This window comes from Chlorocebus sabaeus, unplaced genomic scaffold, assembly GCF_047675955.1.
Source record: "Chlorocebus sabaeus isolate Y175 unplaced genomic scaffold, mChlSab1.0.hap1 unalloc_scaffold_599, whole genome shotgun sequence".
Classification (NCBI taxonomy): domain Eukaryota; kingdom Metazoa; phylum Chordata; class Mammalia; order Primates; family Cercopithecidae; genus Chlorocebus; species Chlorocebus sabaeus.
The window spans coordinates 97,022-114,173 of NW_027327924.1; the positions used below are offsets into that span (position 1 = coordinate 97,022).

General features: G+C 54.4%; 1 protein-coding gene across 1 annotated transcript in view; it reads right to left on the bottom strand.

Moving 5' to 3' along the window:
- The window catches only part of LOC140711310 (uncharacterized), a 53,257-nt gene extending 48,630 nt beyond the window's left edge, over positions 1–4,627 (bottom strand). Inside the window, exons 1-3 of the mRNA XM_073014290.1 lie at positions 4,513–4,627; positions 3,506–3,741; positions 455–1,457 (exon numbers count right to left, since the gene is read on the bottom strand). Coding sequence (XP_072870391.1) covers positions 455–1,457; positions 3,506–3,741; positions 4,513–4,627 — 1,354 coding nt within the window. The remainder of the gene's footprint in view (positions 1–454; positions 1,458–3,505; positions 3,742–4,512) is intronic.
- Between the last annotated feature and the right edge of the window lie 12,525 nt (positions 4,628–17,152).

Genomic DNA, 17,152 nt, shown 5'->3' on the forward strand with positions numbered 1-17,152 from the left:
GGGCGGGGGCAACTTAAGAAGTGATCGCGCTGTACCCAGGATTCGGAGGGGAAGCCCGGCCCCATCCTATAGCTCAGAGGCAGAACGACCCCGGAAGGTGCTCCAGGCGACCCCCTCTACCAGGCTCAATTTAAAACATAAACCGGAGAGGGTGGAAAGCTCACTATTTTCCGGATGGAGGTTCCTACCGCCATGTCCCTTCCTCCTCCGCCCCACCCGGCAAGGACCCCGGGGTTGCCTTGCCGGCTCCCGCCGCCCCGCAGGTACCCCTGCCGCTCCCGGGCACGGGCTTCTCCCCAGTTCTTCCCATCGCTTCCCCACCTTTCCCCGGGTCCTCCCATCGCTTCCCCCTCTTCTGCCCCGTTCCCCCATCCCCTTCGCCCTGTTCTCCCCTTCTCCCTCTTCTCTCCTTCTCCGTCCGTCCCTCCCTCGCCGCCCGGAGCGGGGCGCGCACCTTGAGCATGTCCCCCGCTGGTCAGCACGCCGATGGCCTTGCCGGACCCGGAGAGGTGCTCCAGGAACTTCCGCAAGGAGCCCTTGGGGGCCCGGGAGTCGTCCGCGTCCAAGGCGAAGAGGCCGAGGGCAGTAGCTAGTCCGGTTGCGCAGCAGGAAATGGAGACGCTGCGGGCGCGCGCCCGACTCGGAAACGCTGCCCCGCCCGCGCCCCCGCCCGGCCCTAGCGCCAAAGGGCCTTGACGGGCGGGGCCCAAGCGCACAGGAGGGGCTGCGGGGGTGGGGGCGCGGCTAGGGGCAGGGGCAGGGAAAGGGGCAGAGAAAGGGGCAGGGGCTGGCCGGGGGCGGGTGTGGGCAGGAGGACCTACGCGGGGGTCGTCGTAGGTGGCTGCCGCGCCAGCGGTGGGTGAAGTCGCGGAGGCGGGGGTAGCACCACAAGTGGGCGGGGGTCCCTGCGGGTGGGGCCGCGTTGCTGGTGCGCTAGCCTCGCGGGTGGGTTGGAAGACTCTGGTTGGGGCCTTTAGAGATGCCCGGAGCGCCACAGGTGGGGGCAGGGGCAGCGACCGGGGGAGGGGAGACCGCAGGGGGGCGGGGTCACATCGTTCGCTGGGCGGGCCAAGGCAGGGCGGAATAGAACGCCGGGAGCATCTCCGGGTGGGGGGGCAAGGGAGACCGTGAGTGGGCGCGAACGCAGGGGCCGGTGGAAACCCCGCACTTGCGGGGAGCGCCGATGGCGGGGCGGGGTGGAATTGGGGCGCGGAGACCCCACCTGGACGCGGAGGCTCGCGGCAGGCCCGGTAGATCCGGCTGTTGTCAGCACCGAGCCCGGCCGTGCGCACAGCTTCTTGCTGGCGGCAGGATTCCTCCTGGGGCTGCGCTAGGAGCCTCTGCGCGAGGCTTCCTCGATCCCCGCCCCCAAGTTTTCTCTGCAGCCTGAGGTCGGGAAGGACGCCCGGAGAGTGGATCCTCCAGGTGGTGGGAAAAGCTGAGCGCGGCGAGCTTAGCTATGACGAAGCTGCGATTTCCCGGGTCCACTGGGTCTGTGGCGCTCCTGGGCCCCCAGCCCGTCCCGTGGGGAGAAGAATCCTTGGGGTGGGGGAGAGTGTCGGGGCGCTACCCTCAGAGACGCCTGGGCGCGCGAAAGTCAGAGTGGGACAGGAGGAGGCGCAACGGGACTGACCTGGCGCGGAGGCGGGACGACCCTTCCTCCCTACGTACACTGTGCTGACCTCGGCTGACTTCACTGACCAACTCCACGTGCTGAAATACGCACATCCAAAGCACTGTGCCAGTTGCCCATCCACAGCTTAACAGCCTGGTGCCAGTTACCTGCGATGGGAGAGGGAGCAGCCCCCACAAAAGCACGGGTTTATGGGATCCCGGTTCCTTCAGTGCTCACCCCACGAAGAAGGGCTCCCAAACGGCCCCACTCGAGGGCTTTCCGGAGGATGGTCCTGCGCAGTGGGTGTTTGTTGAACAGATAGGAAACAACAAAAGAGACTAAGAAGAGGTTTGTTCTATGAACCCGGGAAAGTGAAGCAATCGCAAAGGAGAGTCTCACCAAAGGGCAATCCTGGGGAAAAGATGGAGAGGCATGGATTTTTCTTGGATGTGTGCCTCATCCTGGGCCTCATCCCGCTGAGCATCAAATATTCATTGCAAAAGAGGAAAAAAAAAATATGCTGCGGATAGTGCTGGATAGTCTAATTGCTCCCTTGGCCAGAATTAACGGCGAAATTCCTAACCCCTTGTGGTCCTCTGAATCACCTGTCCTATGCACACCCCCATTAAACCACTGAAGTCCAGTTTCTGGGAACTCAGCCAGGAAATGTGTATTTTTAAACAAACCACCTTGGTTGTCCTGATGAATGCAAAGTCAGAGAGTGCTGCTCTCATGCAGTGAACCTGAGCATTATTCTATTAAATAAAAGGGAGAGGAGTATCCTGGCTGTCTTAAGGTGGCAGTTGAGTGGCCTTTGCCTTCTGGTGGGCAGAAGAGCAGACTGAGGCTCTAAGCACCTGTACCCACAGCTGGGCTCAGGATCTGTGCTGGAGAATAGAAGGGCTAATATAATTATTCATGCCTTTTTAGAACATGTTACATGTGGAGAAGGTGGGCCACACTGAATTTTATTTTAGCCAAATACCCGTTATCTCCTTATGCAATTGATATTTTTATATTGAACATTAGGGGATTGGTCATTTGTCATCAAATTGTCTGTAATACAGAAAATGATAGATATAACCTAACAGTTCAAATATGATGAGTTAAATAAATGATGGTAAAAATATGCGCTGCAATAATATTTAGTTGCTGTTACCACTACAAAGATATGTGTCTACTGACATGGAAATATGTTCAGGACATACAAATAAGTGAAAAGGCAGGCCTAGACACAGTGCGAGCCTGTGCATGCGTGCGTGTGTGTGTGTGTGTGTGTGTGTGTGAGTCTGCATACATATGTAAATGTTTCTGAGCATTTTATTTCCTTTCTTTTGCTTAGTATAGGCAATGCCATTTTTCTCTGCGATGAACAGGTATTGTTTAGGGAATAGAAATAGTTAATGAAAAACAATAAAATTTAGAGTGTCAAGACCCCCAAGGTTACGGATTATGTTCAAAAGTCTGTCTGTGTATAAGGGCTGGGACTGGGGTCATGGTGGTCACTGACGGTCCTCACACATCTGTTCTTATGAGTTTGGCCCATTGCTCAGTCAGTCAGGGAATTAACATATATTAATATATACCTGTAGCAAAGATGGAAAAGAATAGCTATGGCTTTTTTTTTTGAAAGTCATGTATGTCAATGTTGCTACAACTAGAGGTTTTTTTGTTTTTGTTTTTTTTAACTTTGGCCTTAGCAATGAATCTTCTAATTCAAGAGGAAGATATTACATGCCGTGCTGACCATACAGCTTCCACCCAGTAGGACCTGAGGTGTGTGTATGTTCTTTATTGTCCCTTGACAGATTACTCCAAAGGCCCACACCAGCACACACTTATACCCCAGGAATGATTACTCCTTGGGCCAGGAGTTCAGGCAGGCTTCACTGGGCCCTCTGCCCCAGGGGCTCTCCAGGGCTGCAGCAGCTGTCTGCCTAGGGCTGCTGTGTCTTCTGAAGGCTCAGGCTCATCAGGGGAGGAGCTGCTTCCATGCTCACTTCTGTGTTGCTGGCAGGATTCTGTTGCTTGCAGGCTGTTGGACTGAAGGCCCCAGTCTCTCTGTGGCATCAGCTTCAGGTTGCCCTCTGCCCTGGGCGGGTGACTGGCTTTGCCAGAACTAGCACCTACCAAGAGCCAGGGGGAGAGTTCCAGTGGACAGAACCTCAGCTCCTCCCAATCCAATCTCAGGAGAGACCGCCATCTCTTTTGCCTGGTTCTATTCATCAGAAGTGAGCCACTAAGTCCAGCCCTCTTCTAGGGTCTGGCTGTGAACACTAGGGGCAGCGGACAAGGGGAGCCACTTGGGAGGGGAGGTGCTGCCTGGGACCTGCCTAGGACAAGGTGAAGGAGAACATGCATAGGGACAGCTGCCCTTCCCACTTCCCCTCAGTGGTGAGCGCAGGAGTTGCCGATGTGCCCTAAAGGAGTTCTGGCATCCCAGGAGGGAAGAAGCTCCCAGCCATGAGGACACCATGACCCAGTGCCCCAGCATGTGGAGCTGCACATTCCAGGGCTACCTGAGCTGCAGCCTCTTCCCCTTCTCTGCTGTCTCAGCCTGTGCATGGAGTGGGCATCTCAAATCTGCAGGGGCCAAACTGAGCTCAGGCCTCTGCACCCCCCACACAACCCCCCACCGCTCAGTCTTCCTCACCTCAGCTCCTGGTGACTCCATCCTCCCACGGGCTCAGGCTGAAGCCTTGCAGTGCTCCTCCACCCTGGCATCTAAGTCCCTCAGGAAAGTCCCTATTGGCTCTTCATTGCATCTGGAGCCACTGGGGCCAGGCCACCACCTTTGACCTGGACCGGAACAGGCTCCCTCCTCATCCCCTGCTCTGCCCCAACCTACACCCCACCTCCATGTCTCGGGTGTCCTCAGCTTCAAAGTCAGGGTGCACCTATCAGGATGTAATTCAGGCATCTTCTCTGCTGACTCGGTGTCACAGACACCACACAAGCCACACTGGCCTGTCCTCTGGTCCCTTCAGATCCTGGTGCTGCCCAGAGGCCCATGCAGGCACCCGACAACCTCAGACCCAGTCTGCTTTTTCCTCAAACCAGGCCCTCCTCTCCCTACTGACTCTGCCCACTTTCCACAGGTCTGTCCTGCAAGGTCTCCTGCATGGTGAGGCCTCCCCAGATCACCCTCTTAGAAATTTTGGGCTCCATGCACACTCCTGTTCTCTCCCTGCTGCTCTTAAAACATCCTTGTCAGTGTCACACATGGGGCGTTTCACCTATCTGCTGGGCTTCTCGAAAGGTCCCCTGGCTGAACCCTGAATGCCGTGGATTCAGAGATCTTTGACTATTCCCTGCTGCAGTCCCAGGGCAACAGCAGAGCCTAGGACAGAGTGAACCTGTCATGGGTGCTGCTGAATGAATGAATGAAAGAGGGAGTGAGTGAGTGAGTGAAGGAGTAAATGAGTGAGTAAATGAGTGAATGGGTGAGTGAGTGAGTCAGTCAGTGAATGAGTGAGTGAGTGGATGAGGGAAGGAGAAATGAGTGAGTGAGTGGGTAAATGACTGAATGAGTGACCGTGAGTGAGTGAATGAATTGCCAAGGGAGTCAATGAGTGAATGAGTGAGTGAGTGAATGGGTGAGTGAATAAGTGAGTAAGTGAATGAATGAGTGTCTTAGTGAATGAGTGAGTGAATAAGCAAGTGAATAAGTGAGTGAATGAGTGAGTGACCGAGGGAATAAATGAGTGATGAGTGAGTGAGTGAATGAATGAGTGAGTGAGTGAATGAATGAGTGACTTAGTGAATGGGTGAGTGGGTGAATGAGTGAGTGAACAGATGAGTGGGTGAGTGAGTGAATGGGTGAGGGAAAGAGTGAGTGAATGAGTCAGTGAGCGAACAAGTGAATGAGGAAGTGAAGAAGTGAGTGAGTGAATGAACGAGTGAGTGAGTGAATGAGTCAATAAATGAGTGAGTGTGTGAGTAAAGGATGAGTGAATGAATGAGTGAAGAGGTGAATGAGTAGGTGAATGAGTGAATGATTTGAGTGAGTGAATGATTGAGTGAATGAATGAGGAAATGAGTGAGTGAGTGAATAAGTGAGTGAATGAGTGAGTGAATGAGTGAATGGGTGAGTGAGTGAAAGGGTGAGTTAGTGAATGACTGAGTGAGTGAATGAGGGAATGAATGAGTGAGTGAATGGGTGAGTGAATGAGTGAGTGAGTGAGTGAATGGGTCAGTGAATGAGTGAGTGCATGAGTAAATGAATGAGCAAGTGAGTAAAAGGGTGAGTGAATGAGTGAGTGAGCGAGTGAAGGAGTGAATGAGTGAATGAGTGAGTGAGTGAATGAGTTAACGAGTGAATGAATGAGTGAGTGAATGAGTGAGTGGGTCGCTCAGAGGAGATGAGGACAGGAGTTGCCCTCTGACTGCTACAGTAGACAGGAGCTGAAGGAGTCTGAAGGGTGGGATGTGCTCACTCGGTACATACACCCTGCTCCACACATCCCCAGAGAAACCTAGTCTCACCAGAGTGGTCGCTTGAGAATTACTAGTAACAACCTTTTTCCCAATATTTCATATATGCAGGATGATTTCTTACTTTCCTTGAAAATGCCAATCGTTTTTTGGACTTGGAATTCTCCACTGCTGGTCCACGCCACTGTATTCTCCCATAGGGGCGTCCCTCGAGTTGGAGAAAGAGTCATTCCCAGGAATGGATAAAAGCCAGAAGGGCATCATCAGGTGGGGCACCTTCTCCTAACATCCTCCTCTTCCTGTCTGGGTTACCCTGAGTGACTTGGTTTGGAGGTCTACAAAATGTGGACATATCAAATTTAGATAAAAGCCTAGGCAGTTTAAGAGGTTGCAGTGCTAGCAGGAAGGTCTTTGGCTCCTGGCACCCTCCTCCCCTCCAGTATCTGCTGGACCCAGGACTCTGACTCCACTTTCGGCCTTGGGGGTTTCCTCCCTTCCTTCCCAGCCACTGAGCTGCCTTGGGCTAATCTGCAACCGCAGAGGCGCAGCACTCCTCCTTTCCTCCTGCCTCTTCCTCTCTTCTCACTTTCCTTCTTCTTCTTTCAGTACTTTGGAAAGTCCAAGAATAAGCAAAACTGTAGACCAGAAAACGCTGCCTTGAGCCCATTCCCCTCCCAGCAGCTTCCCTTCAGACTCCTTGATCTTTAAAACTTATTTTGCTTCGTATCTAGATGCTAAACTTTATATAGAAAACAGGTGGAGTTGGTTTCTTGGCCGGGTACAGTGACTCACACCTATAACCCCAGCACTTTAGAGGCCAAGGCGGAACGATTGCTTGAGGTCACATGTTTGAGACTAGCCTGGGCAACACAGGGAGACCTCGTCTCTACAAAAATTCAAAAAAAAAAAATTGCCTGGAGCGATGGCACATCTGTAGTCCCAGGTACTTGGGAGGTCGAGGCAGGAGGATCACTTGAACTCAGGAGTTTGAAATAACAGTGAGCTATGATTATATCACTGCACTCCAGCTTGAGTAAGAGAGTGAGACACTACCTCCTAAAAAAATAAAAATAAAAAGTGCTGGAGTCCATATCCAAGCCCACAGCCAATTGCGACATGTAGATCTTTAATTTTTAAAATCCGCCTCTCTTGTCTAAGTGCCAAATGACACTTTCATTGTGTGCAACTACTTCCACTTTTGACTGGCTTCTCTTTCCTTATGTATTAAGAATCAGGTTGCATAGAGTTCTGAGAAAATAAAATAATAAATCAGCTGCGTGCCATGGCTCATGTCTATAATCTCAGCACTTTACGAGGCTGACACAAGGATTGCTTGAGACCAGGAGTTTGAAACCAGCTTTGGCCACATAACCAGATCCTGTCTCTACAAAAAATAAAAATAAAAAGTTAGCAGGACATGGTGGCACACCTGTAGTCCCAGCTACTCAGGTGGTGGAGGCCTGAGGATTGGCTCGAGCCTAGGAGGTTGAGACTGCAGTGAGCCGTGATCATACCACTACAGTTTGGCCTGAGTGACACAGTGCGACTCTATTTCTAAATAAATAAATAGTATAATATAGTATAGTATAGTATAATATAATATAATATAATATAATATAATATAGTTTAAAAACAAATGGAAGCTTCCCAAGACTTTGATACAGAAACAGGTTGCCCTGAACCAATTAAAATTAATGTCCAAAAACTGGAAAGAAATGAAAGAAAGAAGTTGGATTATTTCTGTAAAGTATGAGGCCACTACAAGTTTTACTTTCTCTAGGACATTTTCTCAGTGGTGTCAACTGAAGTCCATTTCACAGAATGACTTCATCTCCTGAGCACATTGGAGAATGATGATTAAAGAGACTTCCTGGCACTCCTGATATTTTTAGTGTCACATGGAAGCAGCAAGAGTCATATGTGTGAAATAGGTGGTATTAAAGCGGAAGACATTGGTTTGTTCTTTCATGAACATCATCGGAACATTTCTCTAACGACTAGCGTTATGTCAGAAAATGGGGAGAGAGAGATGGTTGTTTATTGGCAAATAAGTGACATAAATTTCCCAGTTAGAAAAACAATCATGATTTTAGCCTTGTCAGATGAAGTCAGATATGCCCTATGCTTCAGTTATGGAATGCTACCTCTGAATATTGATTGACAAGTATCTTCCACAGACCTGTGACCTGTTGCTGTGTATAAGCTTGAATTCATAACTACCAGTCCTTGAAGCTCCCTTGCTGCCTGCGCTGAACTGAAGTGGCTCCCAACTGAGGCATTCAAGGGAAAACTCACTGAAATATTTGAAACCACCGCCATGAACAAGAATGCTCTTCCTGTATGCTAGGATGTACACCCAGAGCGTTATCTCGTTAGTTGTATATGCCAGCATCCCACAGGATCTTTTACCTTTTTTGGGTGTCAACTTCGAGATTCTGATGTAAGCTGCAGACCTCTTCCTCTTCCAGGTGGGCTGGAGGAGAAGGCTGGGCTGGAGGGGAAGGCTGGGCTGGAGGAAAAGAGTGGGCAGGAGGGAAGGGTGGGCTGGAGGGGAAGGGTGGGCTGGAGTAAAATGGTGGGCAGGAGGGGAGAGAGGGAACCTGTGGTCTTCCTCAGGTTGCAAGAGAAAGAGACCAGATGGGGAAGGATCAGTTACGTCTTCATCTCACATGCTGTAAATCAGTCCTCTACATAAGCCTTTATATAAGATAAGGTGAACGTAGACCAGCTTCCTGTGGAGATGTAGCTATCTGTAGCTATCTGCTTAGGAACAAAAGGAAAGGCAGTTTCTTGCATGATTCAGCTTCCAACTTAATGATATTTTTCCGTTTTGGCTGTGAGTTGGGGTCCCGAGGCTTTGTTTTTCCCTGTACACTATATTGTATGTGAAAATTGTTGTTTGGGACCTAAAGTTGTTTACTTACTCCACCTGTATCCGTTAGCTCAATTTCCATTTGGAGTGGCTTCTGGAAGGCTGGAATTGAAATCCACCAGGGCCCATTTCAAGGTGTTCCCAACATTGCCTGGGAAAAAGGAGCCTGGATACGCTTCCCTGGGATGCAGGTCAGTCATCATAATGCACAGAAACAGCACTGACCTCAGCCTGGAGCCATCATCCTGAAAGGGGATTCTTCTCAGCTCGGGCCCAAGACTGATCCCCGAGAAGTGGCCGCTCTATCCCTGAACCCTTCCTGCTTATGTCTCCTTACTTCCTAGTGATCACAGCATTCTGGCTCAGAATGCCGCAGGCCTATCCCACTGGAAGCTGCCGAGGTGCCTCCTGTCACTCAGGACGTCCGGCACAGCAGCAGGATCAAGGGACCAGCAGGGAAGAGGCTGCAGTGATTTGGGGCAACAGCCCGAAAGTCACCTGGAGCCTGGTGGGAGGTGGTCCCACCTGCTCCCCAATATTAGGTCCCAGAGAAAAAGACAATATGAGCAGCTCATGTCAGCATTATTAGCAGAGTCTTTTTATTCTTTCCTTAATTTTTTGCCATTAAATGGAGCTCTATAGGCCCATTTTCTTTTTTCTTTTTTTTTTTTAGACAGAGTCTTGCTCTGTTGCCCAGGCTGGAGAGGAGTGAAGTGATATCGGCTCACTACAAGCTCTGCCTACCGGGTTCACGCCATTCTCCTGCCTCAGCCTCCCAAGTAGCTGGGACTCCCAGCCACCACCTCCGGCGCGCCCCACTGGCTTCTGGGAGCCCCATCGTCGGGGGTGCAGGCACCCCCCGCGATCGGGCTCCCAGCCGCCGCCCCCGGCCCGCCCCCTGGCGTCTGGGAGCCCCATCGCGGGGGATGCAGGCACCCCCCGCGATCGGGCTCCCAGCCGCCGCCCCCGGCCCGCCCCCCTGTCGTCTGGGAGCCTTGTGGACTCACAGCCTCTTTCTGATATTTTGAGTAATATCATCTCCCCATCTGAAAATTTTCAACTCCTTCTCAGACAATTGTACACCCCCAGTGTGCACACCCTCAGAGGGAGTAACCCCCTCTGTATTAGGAGTCATATCAGCCTCTTCCTCCCTGAATATTCAGAACAGTATCTCACAGGTGTTTCTACTTCCGGTGATACTGATTGTCATTTCCTCCTCTCCCAAGCAGAAGTTCGAAACACTATCACGGGGGGTGTACACCATCTGTGATATAGAAATTAACATCGACCTCTCCCCGGTGGATATCAGGAAGAAATCTATTAATCATTAATATTTATAATTATATTAATAATAATTATTATTATTGATAATAATGACCACAATAAAGAGAGTAAAAATTAATACTGGCTTAAGATGGTAACGATTTGTAATAATAATTATTAGTAATATCACTATTAATAATAATATTATGATATTAGCAATTAATGTGACTTAAATCAATACCCAGAGACGCTGGGAATCAAATAATAATTAGTATTAGGAACTAATAATATTATTGCATGACATTAATATTAATAATTAATTGACAACATGCGTAATCATGTGTTTAAAATCATTATCCATCATTAATAAGGGTATCCTATGATTTTTATCATCATTGATAATTATTAAAATCGATCATTGATGATTAATAATCATATTATTATTCCTAATACCACAGGAAGTGTAAACCTACTTGTGATGCTGTTCTTCATATCCAGGGACGGAAAGCAGGATTTTAGTTTTAATATCGCACTAGGTGTACACTCACGGCGTGACACTGATCCTAATATAAAGGAGGGTAGAGTATCACATGACTCCAAACATAACAACGAATGGATAGCTACCCGGTAATATTACTCGTAATATTCCCGGAAGACGCCTATGCTATGAGTCCGAATATGGCACTGAGGGTACAGCTCTTCTGAGATATTGTTCCTAGTATACGGAGGGGGAGAGGATGATAAAAATTCCCAGGCTGCGTGCTCCCGCCCAGTGATATTGTAACTACTATACTGGGAGGGAGAAGATGATAATGCACTCTGTAGAGCAGGAGGCGTACACCCAGTCTGGGATATTGTTTCTAATATCCAAGGAGGGGACAGGCTGATATTACTCTCAATGTGGCACAGGGTGGAAATTCACCGAGTTATTAATCTCAGTATCACACACACTGTACAACGCCATGTGATAGTCTTCCAACTGTCCCCGCGACCGGGCCGCGAGCCGCCACCCCCCGGCCCGGCCCCCTGGCATCTGGGAGCCCCATCGCCGGGGTTGCAGGCACGCCCCCAGATCGGGCTCCCAGCCGCCACCCCCGACCCGCCCCCCTGGCTTCTGGGAGCCCCATCGCCGGGGGTGCAGGCACGTCCCCCGATCGGGCTCCCAGCCGCCACCCCGGCCCGCCCCCCCTGGCTTCTGGGAGCCCCATCGCCGGGGGTGCAGGCACCCCCCACGATCGGGCTCCCAGCCACCACCCCCCGCCCGCCCCCCTGGCTTCTGGGAGCCCCATCGCCGGGGGTGCAGGCACGTCCCCCGATCGGGCTCCCAGCCGCCACCCCCGGCCCGCCCCCCTGGCTTCTGGGAGCCCCATCGCCGGGGGTGCAGGCACCCCCCGCGATCGGGCTCCCAGCCGCCACCCCCGGCCCGCCCCCCTGGCTTCTGGGAGCCCCATCGCCGGGGGTGCAGGCACCCCCCGCGATCGGGCTCCCGGCCGCCACCCCCGGCCCGCCCCCCTGGCTTCTGGGAGCCCCATCGCCGCGGGTGCAGGCACCCCCCGCGATCGGGCTCCCAGCTGTCACCCCCGGCCCGCCCCCCTGGCTTCTGGGAGCCCCATCGCCGCGGGTGCAGGCACCCCCCGCGATCGGGCTCCCAGCCGCCACCCCCGGCCCGCCCCCCTGGCTTCTGGGACCCTTGTGGACTCACAGCCTCTTTCTGATATTTTGAGTAATATCATCTCCCCATCTGAAAATTTTCAACTCTTCTCAGACAATTGTACACCCCCAGTTTGCACACCCTCAGAGGGAGTAACCCCCTCTGTATTAGTAGTCATATCAGCCTCTTCCTCCCTGAATATTCAGAACAGTATCTCACAGGTGTTGCTACTTCCGGTGATACTGATTGTCATTTCCTCCTCTCCCAAGCAGAAGTTCGAAACACTATCACGGGGGGTGTACACCATCTGTGATATAGAAATTAACATCGTCCTCTCCCTGGTGGATATCAGGAAGAAGTCTATTAATCATTAATATTAATAATTATATTAATAATAATTATTATTATTGATACTAATGATCACAATAAAGAGAGTAAAAATTAATACTGGCTTAAAATGGTATCGATTTGTAATAATAATTATTATTAATATCACTATTAATAATAATATTATGATATTAGCTATTAATGTGACTTAAATCAATACCCAGAGACGCTGGGAATCAAATAATAGTTAGTATTAGGAACTAATAATATTATTGCATGACATTAATATTAATAATTAATTGAAAACATGCGTAATCATGTGTTTAAAATCATTATCCATCATTAATAATGGTATCCTATGAATTTTTAGTATCATTGATAATTATTAAAATCGATCATTGATGATTAATAATCATATTATTATTCCTAATACCACAGGAAGTGTAAACCTACTTGTGATGCTGTTCTTCATATCCAGGGACGGAAAGCAGGACTTTAGTTTTAATATCGCAGTAGGTGTACACTCACCGCGTGACACTGATCCTAATATAAAGGAGGGTAGAGTATCACATGACTCCAAACATAACAATGAATGGATAGCTACCCGGTAATATTACTCGTAATATTCCCGGAAGACACCTATGCTATTAGTCCGAATATGGCACTGAGGGTACAGCTCTTCTGAGATATTGTTCCTAGTATAAGGAGGGGGAGAGGATGATAATTCGCAGGCTGCGTGCTCCCGCCCAGTGATATTGTAATTACTATCCTGGGAGGGAGAGGATGATACTGCACTCTGTACAGCAGAAGGCGTACACCCAGTCTGGGATATTGTTTCTAATATCCACGGAGGGGACAGGCTGATATTACTCGCAATGTGGCACAGGGTGGAAGTTCACCCAGTTATTAATCTCAGTATCACACACACTGTACAACGCCATGTGATAGTCTTCCAACTGTCCCCGCGACCGGGCCGAGAGCCGCCACCCCCGGCCCGGCCCCCTGGCATCTGGGAGCCCCATCGCTGGGGTTGCAGGCACGCCCCCCGATCGGGCTCCCAGACGCCACCCCCCGACCCGCCCCCCTGGCTTCTGGGAGGCCCATCGCCGGGGGTGCAGGCAGGTCCCCCGATCGGGCTGCCAGCCGCCACCCCCGGCCCGCCCCCCTGGCTTCTGGGAGCCCCATCGCCGGGGGTGCAGGCACGTCCCCCGATCGGGCTCCCAGCCGCCACCACCCGCCCGCCCCCCTGGCTTCTGGGAGCCCCATCGCCGGGGGTGCAGGCACGTCCCCCGATCGGGCTCCCAGCCGCCACCCCCCGGCCCGCCCCCCTGGCTTCTGGGAGCCCCATCGCCGGGGGTGCACGCACGTCCCCCGATCGGGCTCCCAGCCGCCACCCCCGGCCCGCCCCCCTGGCTTCTGGGAGCCCCATCGCCGGGGGTGCACGCACGTCCCCCGATCGGGCTCCCAGCCGCCACCCCCGGCCCGCCCCCCTGGCTTCTGGGAGCCCCATCGCCGGGGGTGCACGCACGTCCCCCGATCGGGCTCCCAGCCGCCACCCCCGGCCCGCCCCCCTGGCTTCTGGGAGCCCCATCGCCGGGGGTGCAGGCACCCCCCGCGATCGGGCTCCCAGCCGCCACCCCCGGCCCGCCCCCCTGGCTTCTGGGAGCCCCATCGCCGGGGGTGCAGGCACCCCCCGCGATCGGGCTCCCAGCCGCCACCCCCGGCCCGCCCCCCTGGCTTCTGGGAGCCCCATCGCCGGGGGTGCAGGCACCCCCCGCGATCGGGCTCCCAGCCGCCACCCCCCGGCCCGCCCCCCTGGCTTCTGGGAGCCCCATCGCCGGGGGTGCAGGCACCCCCCGCGATCGGGCTCCCAGCCGCCACCCCCGGCCCGCCCCCCTGGCTTCTGGGAGCCCCATCGCCGGGGGTGCAGGCACCCCCCGCGATCGGGCTCCCAGCCGCCACCCCCGGCCCGCCCCCCTGGCTTCTGGGAGCCCCATCGCCGGGGGTGCAGGCACCCCCCGCGATCGGGCTCCCAGCCGCCACCCCCCGGCCCGCCCCCCTGGCTTCTGGGAGCCCCATCGCCGGGGGTGCAGGCACCCCCCGCGATCGGGCTCCCAGCCGCCACCCCCGGCCCGCCCCCCTGGCTTCTGGGAGCCCCATCGCCGGGGGTGCAGGCACCCCCCGCGATCGGGCTCCCAGCCGCCACCCCCGGCCCGCCCCCCTGGCTTCTGGGAGCCCCATCGCCGGGGGTGCAGGCACCCCCCCGCGATCGGGCTCCCAGCCGCCACCCCCGGCCCGCCCCCCTGGCTTCTGGGAGCCCCATCGCCGGGGGTGCAGGCACCCCCCGCGATCGGGCTCCCAGCCGCCACCCCCCGGCCCGCCCCCCTGGCTTCTGGGAGCCCCATCGCCGGGGGTGCAGGCACCCCCCGCGATCGGGCTCCCAGCCGCCACCCCCCGGCCCGCCCCCCTGGCTTCTGGGAGCCCCATCGCCGGGGGTGCAGGCACCCCCCGCGATCGGGCTCCCAGCCGCCACCCCCGGCCCGCCCCCCTGGCTTCTGGGAGCCCCATCGCCGGGGGTGCAGGCACCCCCCCGCGATCGGGCTCCCAGCCGCCACCCCCGGCCCGCCCCCCTGGCTTCTGGGAGCCCCATCGCCGGGGGTGCAGGCACCCCCCGCGATCGGGCTCCCAGCCGCCACCCCCGGCCCGCCCCCCTGGCTTCTGGGAGCCCCATCGCCGGGGGTGCAGGCACCCCCCGCGATCGGGCTCCCAGCCGCCACCCCCCCGGCCCGCCCCCCTGGCTTCTGGGAGCCCCATCGCCGGGGGTGCAGGCACCCCCCGCGATCGGGCTCCAGCCGCCACCCCCCGGCCCGCCCCCCTGGCTTCTGGGAGCCCCATCGCCGGGGGTGCAGGCACCCCCCGCGATCGGGCTCCCAGCCGCCACCCCCCGGCCCGCCCCCCTGGCTTCTGGGAGCCCCATCGCCGGGGGTGCAGGCACCCCCCGCGATCGGGCTCCCAGCCGCCACCCCCGGCCCGCCCCCCTGGCTTCTGGGAGCCCCATCGCCGGGGGTGCAGGCACCCCCCGCGATCGGGCTCCCAGCCGCCACCCCCCGGCCCGCCCCCCTGGCTTCTGGGAGCCCCATCGCCGGGGGTGCAGGCACCCCCCGCGATCGGGCTCCCAGCCGCCACCCCCGGCCCGCCCCCCTGGCTTCTGGGAGCCCCATCGCCGGGGGTGCAGGCACCCCCCGCGATCGGGCTCCCAGCCGCCACCCCCCGGCCCGCCCCCCTGGCTTCTGGGAGCCCCATCGCCGGGGGTGCAGGCACCCCCCGCGATCGGGCTCCCAGCCGCCACCCCCGGCCCGCCCCCCTGGCTTCTGGGAGCCCCATCGCCGGGGGTGCAGGCACCCCCCGCGATCGGGCTCCCAGCCGCCACCCCCGGCCCGCCCCCCTGGCTTCTGGGACCCTTGTGGACTCACAGCCTCTTTCTGATATTTTGAGTAATATCATCTCCCCATCTGAAAATTTTCAACTCTTCTCAGACAATTGTACACCCCCAGTTTGCACACCCTCAGAGGGAGTAACCCCCTCTGTATTAGTAGTCATATCAGCCTCTTCCTCCCTGAATATTCAGAACAGTATCTCACAGGTGTTGCTACTTCCGGTGATACTGATTGTCATTTCCTCCTCTCCCAAGCAGAAGTTCGAAACACTATCACGGGGGGTGTACACCATCTGTGATATAGAAATTAACATCGTCCTCTCCCTGGTGGATATCAGGAAGAAGTCTATTAATCATTAATATTAATAATTATATTAATAATAATTATTATTATTGATACTAATGATCACAATAAAGAGAGTAAAAATTAATACTGGCTTAAAATGGTATCGATTTGTAATAATAATTATTAGTAATATCACTATTAATAATAATATTATGATATTAGCTATTAATGTGACTTAAATCAATACCCAGAGACGCTGGGAATCAAATAATAGTTAGTATTAGGAACTAATAATATTATTGCATGACATTAATATTAATAATTAATTGAAAACATGCGTAATCATGTGTTTAAAATCATTATCCATCATTAATAATGGTATCCTATGAATTTTAGTATCATTGATAATTATTAAAATCGATCATTGATGATTAATAATCATATTATTATTCCTAATACCACAGGAAGTGTAAACCTACTTGTGATGCTGTTCTTCATATCCAGGGACGGAAAGCAGGACTTTAGTTTTAATATCGCAGTAGGTGTACACTCACCGCGTGACACTGATCCTAATATAAAGGAGGGTAGAGTATCACATGACTCCAAACATAACAATGAATGGATAGCTACCCGGTAATATTACTCGTAATATTCCCGGAAGACACCTATGCTATTAGTCCGAATATGGCACTGAGGGTACAGCTCTTCTGAAATATTGTTCCTAGTATAAGGAGGGGGAGAGGATGATAATAATTCGCAGGCTGCGTGCTCCCGCCCAGTGATATTGTAATTACTATCCTGGGAGGGAGAGGATGATACTGCACTCTGTACAGCAGAAGGCGAACACCCAGTCTGGGATATTGTTTCTAATATCCACGGAGGGGACAGGCTGATATTACTCGCAATGTGGCACAGGGTGGAAGTTCACCCAGTTATTAATCTCAGTATCACACACACTGTACAACGCCATGTGATAGTCTTCCAACTGTCCCCGCGACTGGGCCGCGAGCCGCCACCCCCCGGCCCGGCCCCCTGGCATCTGGGAGCCCCATCGCCGGGGTTTGCAGGCACGCCCCCCGATCGGGCTCCCAGCCGCCACCCCCCGACCCGCCCCCCTGGCTTCTGGGAGCCCCATCGCCGGGGGTGCAGGCACGTCCCCAGATCGGGCTCCCAGCCGCCACCCCCCGGCCCGCCCCCCTGGCTTCTGGGAGCCCCATCGCCGGGGTTGCAGGCACCCCCCGCGATCGGGCTCCCAGCCGCCACCCCCG